This window comes from Sporothrix brasiliensis (assembly GCF_000820605.1).
Source record: "Sporothrix brasiliensis 5110 chromosome Unknown Cont20, whole genome shotgun sequence".
NCBI lineage: Eukaryota > Fungi > Ascomycota > Sordariomycetes > Ophiostomatales > Ophiostomataceae > Sporothrix > Sporothrix brasiliensis.
The window spans coordinates 696,330-711,990 of NW_024467139.1; the positions used below are offsets into that span (position 1 = coordinate 696,330).

At 55.7% G+C, this 15,661-nt stretch overlaps 5 protein-coding genes across 5 annotated transcripts; 4 read left to right on the forward strand and 1 right to left on the reverse strand.

Annotated features, from left to right (window-relative positions):
• Positions 1-955: 955 nt before the first annotated feature.
• On the forward strand, positions 956-3,731 carry SPBR_06588 (fungal transcriptional regulatory protein; the record flags this gene model as incomplete). The annotated part of the gene is made up of 4 exons (XM_040764844.1): positions 956-1,015; positions 1,733-2,689; positions 2,780-2,938; positions 3,012-3,731. The coding sequence occupies 4 exons, from the start codon at positions 956-958 to the stop codon at positions 3,729-3,731; spliced, it is 1,896 nt and encodes a 631-aa protein (XP_040616192.1).
• A 1,113-nt stretch (positions 3,732-4,844) lies between these two features.
• On the forward strand, positions 4,845-5,196 carry SPBR_08004 (uncharacterized protein; the record flags this gene model as incomplete). The annotated part of the gene is made up of 2 exons (XM_040766255.1): positions 4,845-4,996; positions 5,076-5,196. 2 exons carry the CDS (start codon positions 4,845-4,847, stop codon positions 5,194-5,196), a joined length of 273 nt encoding a protein of 90 aa, XP_040616193.1.
• A 676-nt stretch (positions 5,197-5,872) lies between these two features.
• SPBR_07801 (protein fmp52) lies at positions 5,873-6,610 on the reverse strand (the record flags this gene model as incomplete). The annotated part of the gene is made up of 1 exon (XM_040766055.1): positions 5,873-6,610. The coding sequence occupies one exon, from the start codon at positions 6,608-6,610 to the stop codon at positions 5,873-5,875; it is 738 nt and encodes a 245-aa protein (XP_040616194.1).
• Positions 6,611-7,177: 567 nt separating this feature from the next.
• On the forward strand, positions 7,178-7,868 carry SPBR_07840 (uncharacterized protein; the record flags this gene model as incomplete). The annotated part of the gene is made up of 2 exons (XM_040766094.1): positions 7,178-7,196; positions 7,279-7,868. The coding sequence occupies 2 exons, from the start codon at positions 7,178-7,180 to the stop codon at positions 7,866-7,868; spliced, it is 609 nt and encodes a 202-aa protein (XP_040616195.1).
• A 5,458-nt stretch (positions 7,869-13,326) lies between these two features.
• SPBR_06818 (serine/threonineeeee kinase 32) lies at positions 13,327-15,422 on the forward strand (the record flags this gene model as incomplete). Its single annotated transcript, XM_040765074.1, has 5 exons — positions 13,327-13,369; positions 13,529-13,651; positions 13,741-14,057; positions 14,118-14,273; positions 14,367-15,422. The coding sequence occupies 5 exons, from the start codon at positions 13,327-13,329 to the stop codon at positions 15,420-15,422; spliced, it is 1,695 nt and encodes a 564-aa protein (XP_040616196.1).
• Between the last annotated feature and the right edge of the window lie 239 nt (positions 15,423-15,661).

The window sequence follows — 15,661 nt, forward strand, 5'->3', positions numbered from 1 at the left end:
AAACCAGAAACAGGCGCAGCAAGCGTCAAGCATCCAGGAAATTGAGAAAGAAGTAAGGGCAACCGAAGGAAATGAGTCGTTGCGGGGGTGGCAGGCCGTCCCGACTGTGTGTGCAGCAGCGTTTGACAGCGCCAGGGCCCACTCCCTTGAGATTTAGCGCAGGCTCGCGCCTCGAGTGGCCTACCCAAGGTCCTGGCCTGCCCATGCAAGCCGAGAAACAGGCGCGCCTGCCCACTAAATAGGATGTCGGGCCAATTGCATCGTCAAGTCTCGTTGCGGAAGGCAGCAGGCGAAGGCTAAAAGGCGAAGGCGAAAAGCGAAATCGAAAAAGGCGAGGCAGGAGCGAGGGCCCTGGGGCCCATGCAGTATGGCCTGCAGCACTGCAGCACTGCAGCATCGCTCCTGCCTCGCCTGCCTCACACCCACTGCCACCTGCTGGCGCATGCCACCCTGCACCTGCCTGCAGCACAAAAACACGTTTCCGCTCGTTCCTTCCTTTCCCCAAGCCCCCAAACCCCCGACCCCCCCCCTCCCCTCAACACAACCCTCAGCAACCACCCACTCGGGTATTGTGCATTTTGGTAGCGTCGTCCTCCGGTGACCATAAGCCCAAGCCAAACACGTCCGGTCGAATTCTCACCATTTCCACCACCACCACAACCGCCCTTTCGAACGTGCAAACGCCTCTCACACCCACGCCGCACGCCAGTCGCTTCTGGCGCGCCCGTTGCCCATTTCTATCGCCCAACTCGCACACGCCCGTCCGTGTCCTTCTCTCCCTCTCACTCGCGGCCTCTCTCTCATATACGCATATCGCCACTTTTTGAGTTGCTTCACCTCCGCATCCACCGCCGGGGCCACCACTGCCTCTTCCCTCTCTCGCTCCCTCCTTCTCACGCCTTGTCTCAATGCCGTCCTCGCGAGCCGCGCTTTGAGTGAACAGCCAGCGACCGCCATGGTTGGTGTTCCCGGACGCTCCAAGGCGTGCGCGACGTGCCGCCGGCGCAAAAAAGGTGTAAGTGTTTTGGATCCTGGATGGTGTCTGTTTTGCATTGTTTCCCGTCGGTTCTCGTCGTCGTCCGTTGTGTCCGTTGTTTCTTCAGCCGCATCGATCTGGCCTGCGTTGCACAGGACCCTCCCGTCGCACGTTGGGGGCCGTACGTGTTTATTTTTATGTTCTCGCCAACGTGGACGATGGCTGCACGGCTGCAGCGCGCATTTTATTTCCCTTTTGGGCCTGTGCCCAGAGGCCCAACGTTCAACGTTCTTCGTTCATGCTCCCGCGTTTGTGTTTCGTCTTCTCTTTTGCACGGTTTCGACCGTGGGCATCCCATCTCGGGATCTTGTCAATACGACGGCACGCGCTTGTTTGACCAAGGACAGCTCGTCGCCGCACACCAAACGCCTGCCAGCTGCGTCGTCGTGTCGCCATGTCACCTTGTCGTCACTGGTCGTCACCATGCTTCCTCGCCGTCGACGCCTCATGCCATGGTGACGTAGGACAACGCAGGTCGATGCGCCGGATGAAGAAGTGAAGGGCCCAGGACCACAGCGGCGGGACGGCCGGATCGGGTCTCGACGAACCCGAGAGGCAGCCTTACAGGGCTGGGATGGTCGCACACGATGGGGCGGGTGACACAAGTGGTGTTTTTTGGGGGTGCACGTTTTCTTTTGGTCTCGTCTTTCTTTACTAACCAGGGGGCGTTGTCGTTTGCCTGCTCGGCTTCTACAGTGCGATTTCCAACGACCGTCATGTACCCAATGCCTGCGTGCAGGCCTCGAATGCGGCGGCTACGAACGCGGCCGCATCTTTGTCCACACTACGCAGCACCGCCCGTCGGCGCTGGTGTCTGTCCGCGAGAGTGCATTTGCACCCGGCACGACCGTCGACATTGGTGCAACACCGAGCAGCACGAGCACGAGCTCTGGTCTCTCGTCGATTACCAACAACCAAAGCCGAAACACCTCGATTGTCAGCGGCGTGACCCCGAGCCCCACACCAAATAGTTATGACAACGGTCTGCCGGGTGGCTTTGGTTTCCCGAATGGCTATGCCAACCACCTCCCGAACGGCCTGCCAAACGACCTCCCAATCGACTTCGACGACGAGCCGAATGACTACACAAACGACGGCAACGGCCCTATATACGACCAACCGAACGCCCTGGTCACAAACTATGTTGCTACCAACGGCGCCCTGACCAACGCCACGCCGCCGCATACACCCAGCCGGCAAACGCCGACGTTACAAACCCCGCGAGCCACTCCTTCACCGCGGCGAAGACCTGACCTGCGCATCGTGCCAACGTATTACGGGGCCGGGTCCTCGCTGGGGTCGGACAGCAGTCTGATCGGGTCTGCGCGCGAGGAGAATCTGCTCGCCACGTTTTGGCAGGCCTACCTGCCAAACAGCACCATCTTCCCGCCGCAGGCCGTTGGCTATGCCAGTGGCGGCTGGACGAACGTGGTGCAAGAGCTGTACCGCAAAGATCCGGTGTTGCGCCACACGCTCATGGCAAACTGCTTCTCGGCCGCCGCACGCACCGCCGAAACAAAAGACGACTCTCGGGCCTTGGCTGAGCAGAGTTTGCGCTCGCACGGCCGAGCGCTGCACGAATTGCGTGTGGCTCTCGACAATCCGCAGAAAGCAAGGAGCGACAGTGTATTTTCTACCCTGCGGCTCATGATTGTCTTTTCTGAACGTTGATCTGTGGTCCCCACCTGCCGGTACTCCTATACAGTCCATACCCCGGCATGTCTCAGTTCTAACCACAGGCAGATGTTCTTCTCGGATCGATACGAAGAAGACCGGAGGGCGCGCGCCCGCGGCTGGAAGGAGCACAATGCAGGCGTGCTTGCCCTTCTTCGGGCGCGTGGGCCTGAAGCCCACATCTCTGGCCACGGTCATCAGATGTTCGTTGACTGCCGCCTCGCTCTTGTAAGACGACCGCCACACACATATCCAACCCCCGTAGCTTCCTTGTGGCCTGACGGCTAACTGTTCGAAACAGATTGTGGCGGCCATGCGTATTCGCAAGAGGTCACCCCTCAACAGCCACCAGTGGATGACGATCCCGTGGTCGCAGATCCCCAAGACGCCCAAAGATCGGCTCATCGACATCATGTCCGGCATGCCGACCATCCTTGAGAACATCGACTGGCTCGAGCAGATGCCGCGCAACAAAGAGTACGACGAGTTCCGCAGGAAGGTGATCAATACGTGCTGGTCCTACGACGAGCAGCTCAGCGCATGGTACGAAGAGAACGTTCCCAAAGACCGCCTCTTTGCCCTCGAACAGAGCACCTTGCACAGCGAAGGCGCGTTCCGGCCTCTGCCGGAAGACGGCGAAGAATACGCCCTCCCCACAGAGGACCTGTCGATTGTCTACATCATGACGGTCTACTGCACGGCCTGTCTGCTGCTCTACAGCACCATGCATTCGCTGAATGTGCCCGACCTCCCCGAGCGTGCCAACGTGAGCCAATACATCAACAAGATTGCGCTGTACCTACAGGTCTTTTTCCATCCCAGCACGGGCCAGTACGGCCTGGAGATGACGTCCTTCCCGCTCGGCATGTGCCTGCAAATCCTGTCGTCCAACTTCCCCATCGGCGGCGATCCAGTCAAGGAGCGTGCCAAGTTCACACGGTTGCTCGAGACGAACCGCGGCAAGGAGATCCTCGACTTCTTGCGCAGCATGCTGAACACCAACGAAACAACAAAATCATGACTGGATGGGCCCGTTCCATGGACAGCGGCTCATGTTACCAGACGACTCTAATTCACATCAGCTCAATATGGGCATATAACTACCGTCCTACGCGAGATACCACAATACCCACCCTCTGCTACCTACACCAACCACCTACCTCGATTCCGTCACCGTTTATGATTCGACATGACGCTTCACTTGTTCCGATAGAAACACTGGCCTACGCTAGGAGAAGGTTGTCGTCCTTTCACCGCCATGGCCGGCGGCGTCAGTTTTGTACCCCATCATGTTTAATGTTCTCTCCCCTCAGGAGGAAAAGGGGCGGCTTTGAAGATCTCACTTGATGTATGCAATTTATTTCTTGGGCGTTTCTTTTTGTTTTCTGTTTTGTCGTTTTTGCTATATCCAAAGTTGGTGTTTACTTGTTGGACTAATTATCCCACGCGTGGTTAACGTCTTTTGTTTCTTTTCTTTTTCTTTTTTTCTTTTTTCTTTTCTTTATTGAAGGGCTCGCATTTTCTCGGTTGTATATTTAACGATTTGTCTCATTCTTAATGTTTTCATGTTGGCTATTTGTTCCTTGTATTTTTTCTGGTATTACCCCAGTACGCATGATAGGATTCGATTCTAGGGGCGAGGAAAAGCAGAACTACTGGATAGAAAGGTGGAAGCTATTGAATGAAGGCGAATGGGAAATTGATGTTGTATGTACTGTCACTTGGGCATGAACCGGAGAGACATGCGCTGTGAATTACTCCATGTCGTGTTACTTCAACTGAACGAGTCAAAATAGATTGCCTCTTTGTTTTGAGACAATATAGCTAGCGGAAGTACCTTGACAGGGCGGAAGTCGACACGACAAACGACGACAAACGACGACAACAAACGGGCGCAGTCATGGGATGTCGTGTTGAGAATACTATGTTTTGATATTCACAGCATCTACGGTTCTACGTTGCCATTTGCCTAGCATCTACCGGCCTCCAGAACGCAGTATCAGCCCCAGTTGCCAGTCAAGACACCAAGCTTTTAGTCACCCTTTTGACGGCCTGCACAAGTAATTGCACTGCTCTAAATACATCGCCGTCAACCTACTACCAAGTTTCCTGGCAAACGTCATCAGCTACTACGATGTGCACCATCTGGTTCCACATCACCTACTGTGAGACTTGCAACGGGTACATCGACTCTCATCTCGTTGGCACCGTCTTTTGCGGCCGCCGTGACCAGGACTTGCCGTGCGAGGTGGAAAAGGCAATCGGGGAGACGGCGGTGCCTGGACCGTGTGGAACATGCCAGCCGCGCCCAATACTTCGACGAAGCCGGCGCCTGTGGCTTCTGAGCCTGGAGACGCACAAAAAGGGCCATGAAGAGTCCCGAGGGCGAGACGGATGCTGAGGGCGCTGAGGGCGCAGACGCCGACGACAAGGACGGCGACATTTCAAAGGGAAAGTCAGACGCAGGTATACCGTTCGCAGCCTAGAAGTTATGATATACATTGAAGCCTTCATCCCATTTGTGCCGTACAATCTTTGGGCTCATTCAAACCCGAATACAAGCACCTGACCCATGTCGGTGTTGATGCCTTTGCTCTGCCACCCTGTTCAACCCGTAAAGGAAACGTCTCGTGATACGTTCGACGGCATTCTCCGCCCTCGCACCTCGTCTCACCAAACTTTCACTGCAGTGCTCCACAATGGACTGCAGGGCGAGAGGGCCTGACTGAGACGCTTTTTGAAATACGACGGCTGCGTCACTAATGATTCGTCCCCATGCCAAGGCAAGGATTGTTGGCGGTGAGCGTGGGGATGCTGACATGGATGAGATGGAGTGTGCTGACGGCAGACGGAGAAATGGATGGCCGGTTGGTAAATGGAGCTTGGCTCTCCTGGAGACGACACGATGAGCGCGAGAACCGGTGTGGCAGGCAATACGACAGCAGGCCGGAGGCGAGATGCGGTGAGATTAAAGAGTGTCTGGAAAGGCAAAATGCGAGTGCATAGAAACACGAAAGGGGATATTGACAAATTAAAAAAGAAAAAAAGAAAAGAAAAAAAGAAAAGAAAAAAACGCCACCGAAAAGAGTGAAATTCCCACGATATCGGGTCATAAACAACATCCCTCTTCACTCATCGTCGTCCATTCGCACACCGCAGCCCTCAAAACTTCCAGTCGTCCCGGCCCAGCCGCACAATGTCGTTGGTCTCAATCACCCAGTACGCCGACGGCGCCTTGCCCTGCGACGCCAACAGCGCCGCGTGCGCCGCCGCCTTGGCAATGACGTCTGCGTCCTGGGCCATGCTGTCGTGCCACGCCTGGGACACGGTCTTGGACGCGCCCACCAGCGCCTTGAAGACGCCGGCGCCCTGGTGCTCGACCTCGCGGTCGCCCAGGATCAGGCCCGGCTTGAGGACAATGGCCTGCTCAAAGCCCAGTTCCTTGATCGTGTCCTCGACGCCGTTCTTCATCTTGGAGTAGGGCAGGCTGCGCGCCAGCAGCGACCGCGTGCCGGCGCTCGAGACAAACACAAACGTCTTGACCCCGGCGGCCTTGGCGGCGCGCGCAATCTCGACGTTGAGGTCGTGGTCGATCTTCCACTGGTTGGCAATGCCGCCGGCCGCGGCACGCGTGGTGCCGAGCGACGAGAACACGGTGGACACCGTTTGCGCACCCGCGGCCGCCGCCTCCTTGAACTTGGGCGCCCACTGCTCTGTGTCCTTCTCAACGACGGCGTCCAGCTTCTTGGCCAGCGTGGCGTCGTCGGCCTGTTTGGGCGCACGGCGCGTGATTGTATGCACGGTGCCAAAGGCGTCGAGGCCCAGCAGCGCCGTGACGAGGTGGGATCCGACGAGACCCGTGGCGCCAAAGACGGCCGATGTGATGGGGGAAGAAGCCATGGCGGTGATACCGACGTCGAGCAAGCAACTGATGTTGTGCTACAGGAAGCTGGTCGACGTGAAGCTAGATTGCACTCCAGGAAGATGAAGTTGTTAATAGAACGGATGATACGTAGAGAGGACTCAAAGAAGCGGATCGGGCCACTGAAACAAGAGACGTGGCGCAATGGCTATCTATCTGGTTCATCGGACACTTTCCGTAGCTCTCCGCATTGCTTTTATGTTTCGATGCTGGCGTCATTGGGTTTTGTCGCACTTGCCCGAAATGGGCATCACGTGCTCATTTTGACATCCGGCCGCCAAAAATACGCTGGTGCTCGCTGTTAGCGGTGGAGCGCTGCTGGATACCGCTTGGGGAAGCCGCGCAGGGTAGCACCTGCCTGCGGCCTCTTGCGTCAACGCCCGCGCTGCCTGTTGCGCCTGCCGCATCCGCTGGCCAGCAAAGGCTCTGCCCCGCGCCGCACCTGCGCATTTTGGAGCCATCCGTCACACTACGACTTGGCGAGCTTCACGATAGCTCTTTCTTTTCCTGTCCCTCTCCTAGAACCACAAGGACAGGCTTCCACAATGGCCACACCATACGAGGGTGCGTTCCTTCCTCCTTTGTATTCTCCTTTTCCTTCTATCGTACGTTTTGCCCTCAGCTAATAAATAATCTCAAAACATAGTCGAACACAACATCAAGACGTCGTCGGCGCCCCGGCGGCGGCGCCAGATCGACATGTCCACTTTTACGGCGCACCTCAACAACGTGTCGACCGCCACGGCCGCCGGTGCCCATGCGGATGCCACGCACAACAACCCCCACGCCACGCCGACACCGGTCGATGTCGCCGCCGTCTTTCGGCTCGTGCAAGACCAGATGCTGACGCTGCTCCCCGACAGCCCCAACGCGGCCAACCGCGACCTGCTCGAGCAGCTCGCCGGGCAGCTGGAGCAGCAGATTGCCGACCCGCCGCGGGAGATTACGGGTGTCTCGCAGGAGTACCTGGACACGCTGGACCGCGTGCCGAAGAAGCTGCTCGGCCAGGACGAGTCGTGCCCCATTTGCGTCGAGCGGTACCTCGACGACCCGTACGCGCTCGTCGTCGAGCTGCCGTGCCACGCAAGCCACCGCTTCGACCTGGAGTGCGTGGGGCCCTGGCTGCTGTCCAATGGCAACTGCCCGCTGTGCCGGACAGACCTGACAAAGAAGAAGCAGGTGGTCACGCCCGACGACGAGGAGGAGCAGGAGGACGACGGTGGCATGTTTGGTTAGAGCAGAGGACGGGAAAAGGGAGAGAGTGAGAGGGTGAGAGCGCGAGACAGTGAGAGAGAATATGGCAAGATGAATGAACGAGCGAGCTGGCGTTACTGGGCATTAAATTTGGCACGATGCAATCAAACAAATTCAACGACAACCCCGTCTCTTGGCCTTGCCATCAGTGCGTTCCTCGTGTTGACAGTCTCTGGTACACATCGGGACGCGTATCAAAGACCGAAGCCGTACAACCGTCCGGCAATCCTTGCTTATTTGACGAGCCTAGATGCACAAACGACAAGAGGCCATGGCATATATCATGAGACGCAAAGGTGCGAAACTTGAGAAACTCGCATGTTCGACTTACACTGTGTGGCCCTGCCCACGGAATTTGCCAGTCCAAAGATCCAAAGCAGAGTCCAAACAAATGCAACTCGTATGCAGAGGCGGCAAGGGAGCGGTCACAAGGCCCCACGTGAATAGATAGGCCAAGACGACCGGCTCACCAAGCCTGCGCGGCATGCTATTTCAGGTTTTGGCACAAGACAACATACGACGTATGTTTAGTCTGTTCGTCCTGAGCATGGAGGAAAGTAGAATAAAGCAACACTGTGAATTGGGAGATACAAGTCGGGACATGCGGCGGAAAGGGACGAGAATATGTCACAATCCGTAGATATATTGGTGCTGTGGAACATTGCACTGACGAGCACTTGCCTAGCTTCTAGCACGACCTGACTGGAGGTGCATCAAATCTTGGGCCATGGCATGCTAAGAAACACGACCTAGACCGGCCATGCAATGATGGCAGAGCCGTAGGTGCGGCAGGTACTCCGGCAGAGGCACACGGGGAAAAGATACCGAGAAACAATGAGAGGAACGGGACGGACGGGAGGGCACCACCCCGGTGATTTGGTCCCTTCCCCCAGAGACTCTTATGATTTCCACGTGGCAGAGGCCCGCCGTTACTTTTTCTTCACTCCCCCGCGAACCTCTCTTCACCCGCTCTTTTCCCTTTTGTTTGGATATCGTCGACGCGGTCCATTTCATCGTGGTCCGTCCCTTCCTCTAGCGTGGGCGCTTGTTTTCTTCGGCCCAGTCACTATCGTCGTCTATACCGTGAGAATGTCATCTTTTTACCGTGAAATCGATGTCGGCGGGACACCCGACCTATCTTCTCCGTCACATTGGTCCTTTGGAGTCTCTGCCCCTGGTTGGTGCCAGGCCATGTGCCCCTATCTTCCAATATTGGCATCTAGCCCTGGCGTTGTTGTCTCTTTCCGCTTGGTCTATATCTTAGGGCTGTTCTGGGGCGCAGTCCTTCCTAGTTCTCGTTTCCCTGCCGATGTACGAAATACTCTGCACCCTCTTTTGTCGTACTTTATCATATGTTTTTCTTGCAATGTCTCACTTTCCATTGCCCTGTCTGCCAGTGTTTCAATTGCTGGGCTTTCCAGGTTTGCCACGCGCCAAGGCCCAATCTGGGAGGCTGCAGCGACTTATCACACGTGGCGGTGACATGGGTCCGTCGCAACGACCTCGTTTAATACTCCATGTGCGCTGTTGCATCTACATTTCGCGTTCCACATTTCTTGCTCTGCGCACTTTGGCATACCACGGAGTAATTACGACGTACAACGTACCAGATATTGCACGCCGTTGACCACCAACGCGTTCGAGAACGACCCAGCAGTTGGGGTGCGAAAGACTGCTCGTTTCCCTTAGGACAGGGCCATGCTACTTTCGTACTGAGCAGTCCTGAAACGTGCCTTGACTGGCCGCTAAACTTAGAGATACAGTCTCGCCACTGCCGTCGGTAATTTAGATTAGCTTTTCGCCACAGGCCCTGAAAAAAGGGAGACGAAAAATGGAAGCTGCATGGAAGAATGCAAAAGTGGAGCAGCCTTTCGGTGTCTCCGTGGTCCTGGGTTCGCCTGCAAGGACGCCTGCAAGGGGGGCGGTGAGGTTTGATGCAAATGGGGACTTCGTCTCAATTTTAATGTATTTTTGTTTCTGACGGACAGAGAATTTAGTTTCTTCGTCTCAACGCAGGTTGGCCTGTTACTTTGTACTTTCACAGTTCGACCCGCCTCTCTACGCACAGATGTTCTCTACCTTGCTAGCCAGCAACTACGACGTATTCGCACAAGAACTGCATGTTCTATCAGGCTCCCATCGGGCTTGGTCAGTCTCTGTTTCTGACACCAGTCCTCTGAGTTCCGGCTCGCGGTCCAAGCCCTGCGGCCACTCTCACCCCGGACGCTGAATGGACAGGGAAGGAAGGCAGGATCGCTTGTGACAGCGCATTCATGCTCTCCGCATGCGTTTGCCTTGTAAGATTATCTCGTCCGTCCGTCTTATTCCCTGTCTCACATCGCCGTTCGCAGCAACGACAGATTACATTGTGAAGTTACTTCTGTACGGTGTGCACGTATTGTGTGCCCTGTCAGCCTGTGTTATTTTAATCTGGTAAGATACATGCACATGCACAGCAGTAAGTATTAACCCCCAGGCTCTCCGATGACATGACTGGCATATTAATGTCGTATTTCATGGCAAAGTGCCGACTGCCATTTTCATACAACATGTGGAGTAATACGTTGTAGGCACTCTTGCTAGCGTCCACTGCCTCGCTCCTTCCTTCGTCGCTGAACCGGCTGCCCAGAGACTGCGGTGTCTTTTTAAATCAAGATATTTAATCAAGATATTTAATCAAGATATTTCAAAGGACTTGAAGAATGCTTAAAGCACAGCGCTTCCGGCTCAACAAATTCAAGTAAATGGACACTCCGATGTTGGTACTCCTTCAGACTGTGCCGACGCTTTGTGTCCACCTTCGTCGGCCGCTCCTGCCTGCCGAGCCTGCATAATGCGCTCACATGAAAGAACGCCAATCCTTCCCGAATCGACCTGTATTACTGCGCAATTCTCCACTCTTCGTCCCCTGACGCCAACTGCTGTCGAACCAACAGGTGTCAACTGCCATGTGCACACTACAAATCCTTGCTCAACCCTGCTAGAATGTCCCGCTAACAGGCCTCTGTTGGCTCTCTACCACGTTTCCCACACACCACCTCCGCCCCCTATTTCATCGTCAGATCGTGTCTTGTTTCGTCGCCACGCCACTCCCGAAACACTGAAGGATTTGTCTGGTAGTTTGGGTGCTCTGCGCTTGTCCAGCCTGCTGTGCCGAAAGGGGCAAAGGCGATGTCCTTGCAATCATCAAACTATCCAGACTACTTCGTATCTCTTTATCTGAGAGCGGCACCCCGCTCCTTCCCCCGGTGTAAGAGCCGGGGTTCTTTCCCACTCTGTCATCCTGTGAGCGACTGCTCAATAAAACAAGCGCCCCTGTTGCGTGCACATAAGTAATAATTAATAATTAATACGGGCCGTGCATGGGAGGCTGCAGGCCGGTATTTCCATTTTCAGTTGTTTCCCACCGCGCCCAGGAAACAGCGACGAAAGAAGAATGGAAGAAGAAAAGAACAAATAAAGAAGGAAATGAAAGTGCATATTGCAGCACATCTCACTTTCCAATGGAGTCTCACATCTCCAGCCCGACGTGGCAAAGCAACATTGGGCGTATAATTACATGATCCATGCGTCGCGGCGCCGCGACCTCTGCTGGCTGTTGGGTTGCGCCTTCCAAGCACTGCTGTTGCCCAGAGACAGAAACCGAGCCCTGACGCGTCCGGCGACAAGTACGTCGTGTGCATTGCGCCTTCCTTACGAGATAGAAACGTAACGACAGAAGGTGCACCTGCAGAGCAAAGGTCGTCAATACTCCAAGACAGGGCAAGCAAAAGCTTATTCGGCGCCATTTTTATTCGGCTGCCCGTTTTTCAACTTGGAGCCCGTCGCCATTTTAGACCAATATAGCCTGCCCTTTGCTCCTTCCTGCCCATATCTCCTATCACACTCACACACTTGCTCACCTTCCCATTGTTCTGTTTGGCTTCTGCGTTCCTTCTCGTTTTCTTCCGTTGCGCATTCCTGTTTTGCTCACGTCCTGACCTCCCTTCCCCCCTTTCTCTGTCGCCATCTCTCCACACCGCAACTTTCCCTCTTTGCGCGGCCCCGTTTTGGCTTCATTTTATCTCGTTTTATCTCTCCTCTCTCCTCTTCTGCCCGGTCCAGATCCAGCCTCTTCACACCCACACATCCACCCCCTCTTCGTCCCGACTCACGGAGCACTTTGCCCGCCATTCGTTTCTCTGGCTTTCCCCAGATACCATCCGTCCATCCTTCTGGTCACTGGCTTCCCAGGCAATCAATAGTCTGTTCGGACATTTTCTGTAAAGAAGAACCAATCTCGTGCTTGTCTCCCCCCCCCCCTAAACCGATCGGCTGCTCCACACCCCACCGAGAAAACACGTTTTTCTTTCGTGCGTCTGTTCCAGTGCCTGGAGCTGGCCTCCCTCGCCTCCTTGCTTGTCGACACACGGCGGCTTTCCTTTGCATGCTGCCCTGCCTTGGACGATCCACCCACCACGTTTCTGCTTCCCGCTGCCCACCAACCCTCCTTGCGTCCTCACATTGACCCTCACACCTCACAAGCTTCTCCCCCAATCCTTTCCCCTCTTCTCTACGACATACTTCGTTTCTTATAAGCAGCAGGCCGCCTCCTCCGGCATCGACTGCCCCGACCTCACCCAGCCTTCCACCTATGCCGCTTCTCTTTTCTGCTTCTTCTGCTGCTTCTTCGCATCCTTCCTCACTGTTTCCCTTTCTTTTTTTCTTTCAATTTCCACTCACAGCACCCTTCTCACCGTCGCCGCCGTCTTTTGGTTCGATACGCTGCGCCCCGAATCTTCGATTCCCGCATCTTCTTACACCTGGTCTCTTGGATGTTTTTGAAAACGACGTTCCAACCAGTACCTCGATCAACAGCCGATTTTGCGTTTCAGTGTTTCAGCGTTTCAGCGTTTCAGCGTTTTCAGCGTTCCAACCGCCGACAGAAACAAGTACTACCATAGCCAAGCGACCCATCGTCGGTCGAAATCGACGCGCTGCAGATCCGTATCACAGGTGACATTGTCGCCCATCGTCCCCGCTCTGCCAAACAGACGCACCTGGCACACGAGGGCGACGAAAACGGAAACGGAAAACGCAAGCCCGCTCTCGAAATCTACAGCGGAAAATCACGAGACAAGGTGTAGAACGAAGGAGCAGCCCCTTCTCCCCCCCAATTGTCTACGTTGTCCCCCTTTTCCCGACTTTTAATCTCGACGAGAACTCACGGGACGAATACCGAACCCGACTGCCACGAGCCTCGATAATGATTTAGTGCCGAACGTGAGCGACATCCAACAGAACAGCAAATTAACGGCGTCCTCACACTCCCTATTTTCGGCCGCGCAATTAACCCCACCGCCATATTTTTGTCATTCTCCGTCCCGTTGAACTTCCGACGACGCAATTTTGAGCAACCGCTCCCCAGCCAGGTTACGCCGCCGTTGCGTGAAACAGCACCATGGGTAACGGCCAGGGGAAAGTGGCCGACCTGACTGGCGAAGGTACGCTGTCTAGAAAGGCAAAGGACACTTCTCTCCCTACGAAGAAGGGGGGCACGATGGAATAATGGATTTCGCGAGGAAAGGACCCGCGAAACTCACCAGGAAAACGACCGTCGGCTAACGTATCTCGGCCCTCTGCGGCCTCGACCTTCTCTACAGTGAATCTCAACCACTTTCGCCTGCTTCGAGTTGTCGGCCGCGGTGCCTTTGGCAAGGTCCGCATCGTCGAGAGAAAAGACACCAACCTATCGTTTGCGCTGAAATACATTCGGAAAGATGAAGGTGCGTCCCCTCCATACCACACTACCCCCCCCTCTTTTGCCAGAGGAGTGTCAAAGAGCTGACCCGTTGCTTCTATGTCCCTCTTCCAGTTGTCCGGTCCGAAAGCGTACGCAACATCATTCGCGAACGACGCATGCTCGAACACGTTAACCACCCGTTCATCTGCAATTTGCGATACAGCTTCCAAGATATCGAGTATATGTATCTCGTTGTCGACCTGATGAGCGGCGGCGATCTTCGGTTTCACATCTCCCGCAAAACATTCACCGAAGACGCCGTGCGCTTCTGGATAGCCGAGCTAGGATGTGCCCTGCGCTACGTCCACGGCCAAGGCATCATCCACCGTGACGTGAAACCGGACAACGTCCTGTTGGATGCTGATGGCCACGTCCACCTGACAGACTTTGTACGTACCCAGTCGTAAGAAACTGTTCCATTTTGTTGCCTGTGGCTAATCCTCCTCTAGAATGTTGCTTCCGATATCGTCCCCGGTCGGACGTTGACGAGCAAATCTGGAACACTCGCGTATTTGGCACCGGAGGTCTATGCCGGCCGCGGTTATGATGTCCGCGCCGACTGGTGGTCATTGGGCGTCACATTTTACGAGTGCATATACAGCAAGGTACGTGCGAGTCTCGGTGTCTGGACGATGAGAGCCGTTGTTCCACAATGACTCGTCGGCGACGCGTCCGTTTCTAACATTCATTCTCCACAGCGTCCGTTTGAGGGGAACACAGAATCGTCTCTTGGTGCAACGATTCAAAACGCACAGCCAAACTTCCCCATCACATCACCACCCGTCAGCCTCCCATGTCTCTACGCCATCCGCGACGCCCTGCACCCGGATCCTGACATGCGCCTCGGCTCCACTTGGGAGAGCTTCACCCGGCACGAGTTCTTTTCCCAGATCGACTTTATTGCCCTCGAGCGGAAAGAGATTGAACCCGTCTTTATCCCATCGGCAGACAAGACCAACTTTGATGCCACGTACGACTTGGAAGAGCTTCTGTTGGAAGAGGCGCCGTTGGAGGCACGTGCTCGCCGCCAAAAGCCACGGGAGCGCCTCAAGGACGATGCGACCGACAAGGAGATTCGTGAAGACGAGCTGTACCGCACCATCGAGAGAGACTTCCGTCCTTTCGACTACACGCTGGCTGCGTACAAGAAATTGACTGCCGAGGAGGAGCTGAGGGTACATGGTCAACACGTTGTGCCCTTCGACGAGGATGCCAACGATCAACCGCCGCAGCCGCAGGCAATCACGACGGACGAGGCGCTTCCGGCATCGCGTGCTAGCAACAGCAACAGCAACACATCCGACCCGCGGGACTACAACCTTGACTATGCCAACCTGCAATCTCCCGATCCCCATAGACGGGCAGCACCGCCCGGCCGCCCGCCCCCATTGCCACCATACCCCAACCCATACACAAACTCCGCCCGCAACATCAGCAGCCGCCCAGGACGCCACCTTGGCCATGTGCCGAGCGGCAGCATTGTGGTCGGCAGCTCGACAGGCGGTGTGCAGGTGCGGCTGGACGGCGCCGGCGACTGGTCTGAGCTGGCAAGACAGGACAACACGCTCCCCACCGATGCAGCTGTCGGCCGCCTCCTTGGCGAGGGCGGTGATCCCGGAGCGGACGGTAAGGATGCTGGCGGCGGTGGCGGCGTGTTTGGTTTCTTAAGCCGCAAAAAGGGCCGTGGAAACAGCCCGAAGCCCAAGGAACGCGGTGTGCTGGGCAAGGAAGGTGCTCGTGTGGTGATTGGGTGATTCGACGCTTTTTTTCATGTGGCTGCTCAATCCGTTACGACGGCCAACACCACACACCCTGACGCCAACTTTTCACGCGACCGGTAACGCTACCGGACGGTCACGACCGGACAACGGTTGTTGAAACCGTTTCAAGGCTCCGGCCGTGGCACATTGTCTGGCACGATGGATTCTCATATCTGGTCGAGTGTCGGTCGCCCATGAGCCGCCAACCAATGGCAATCAAAATCAGCCCCAGA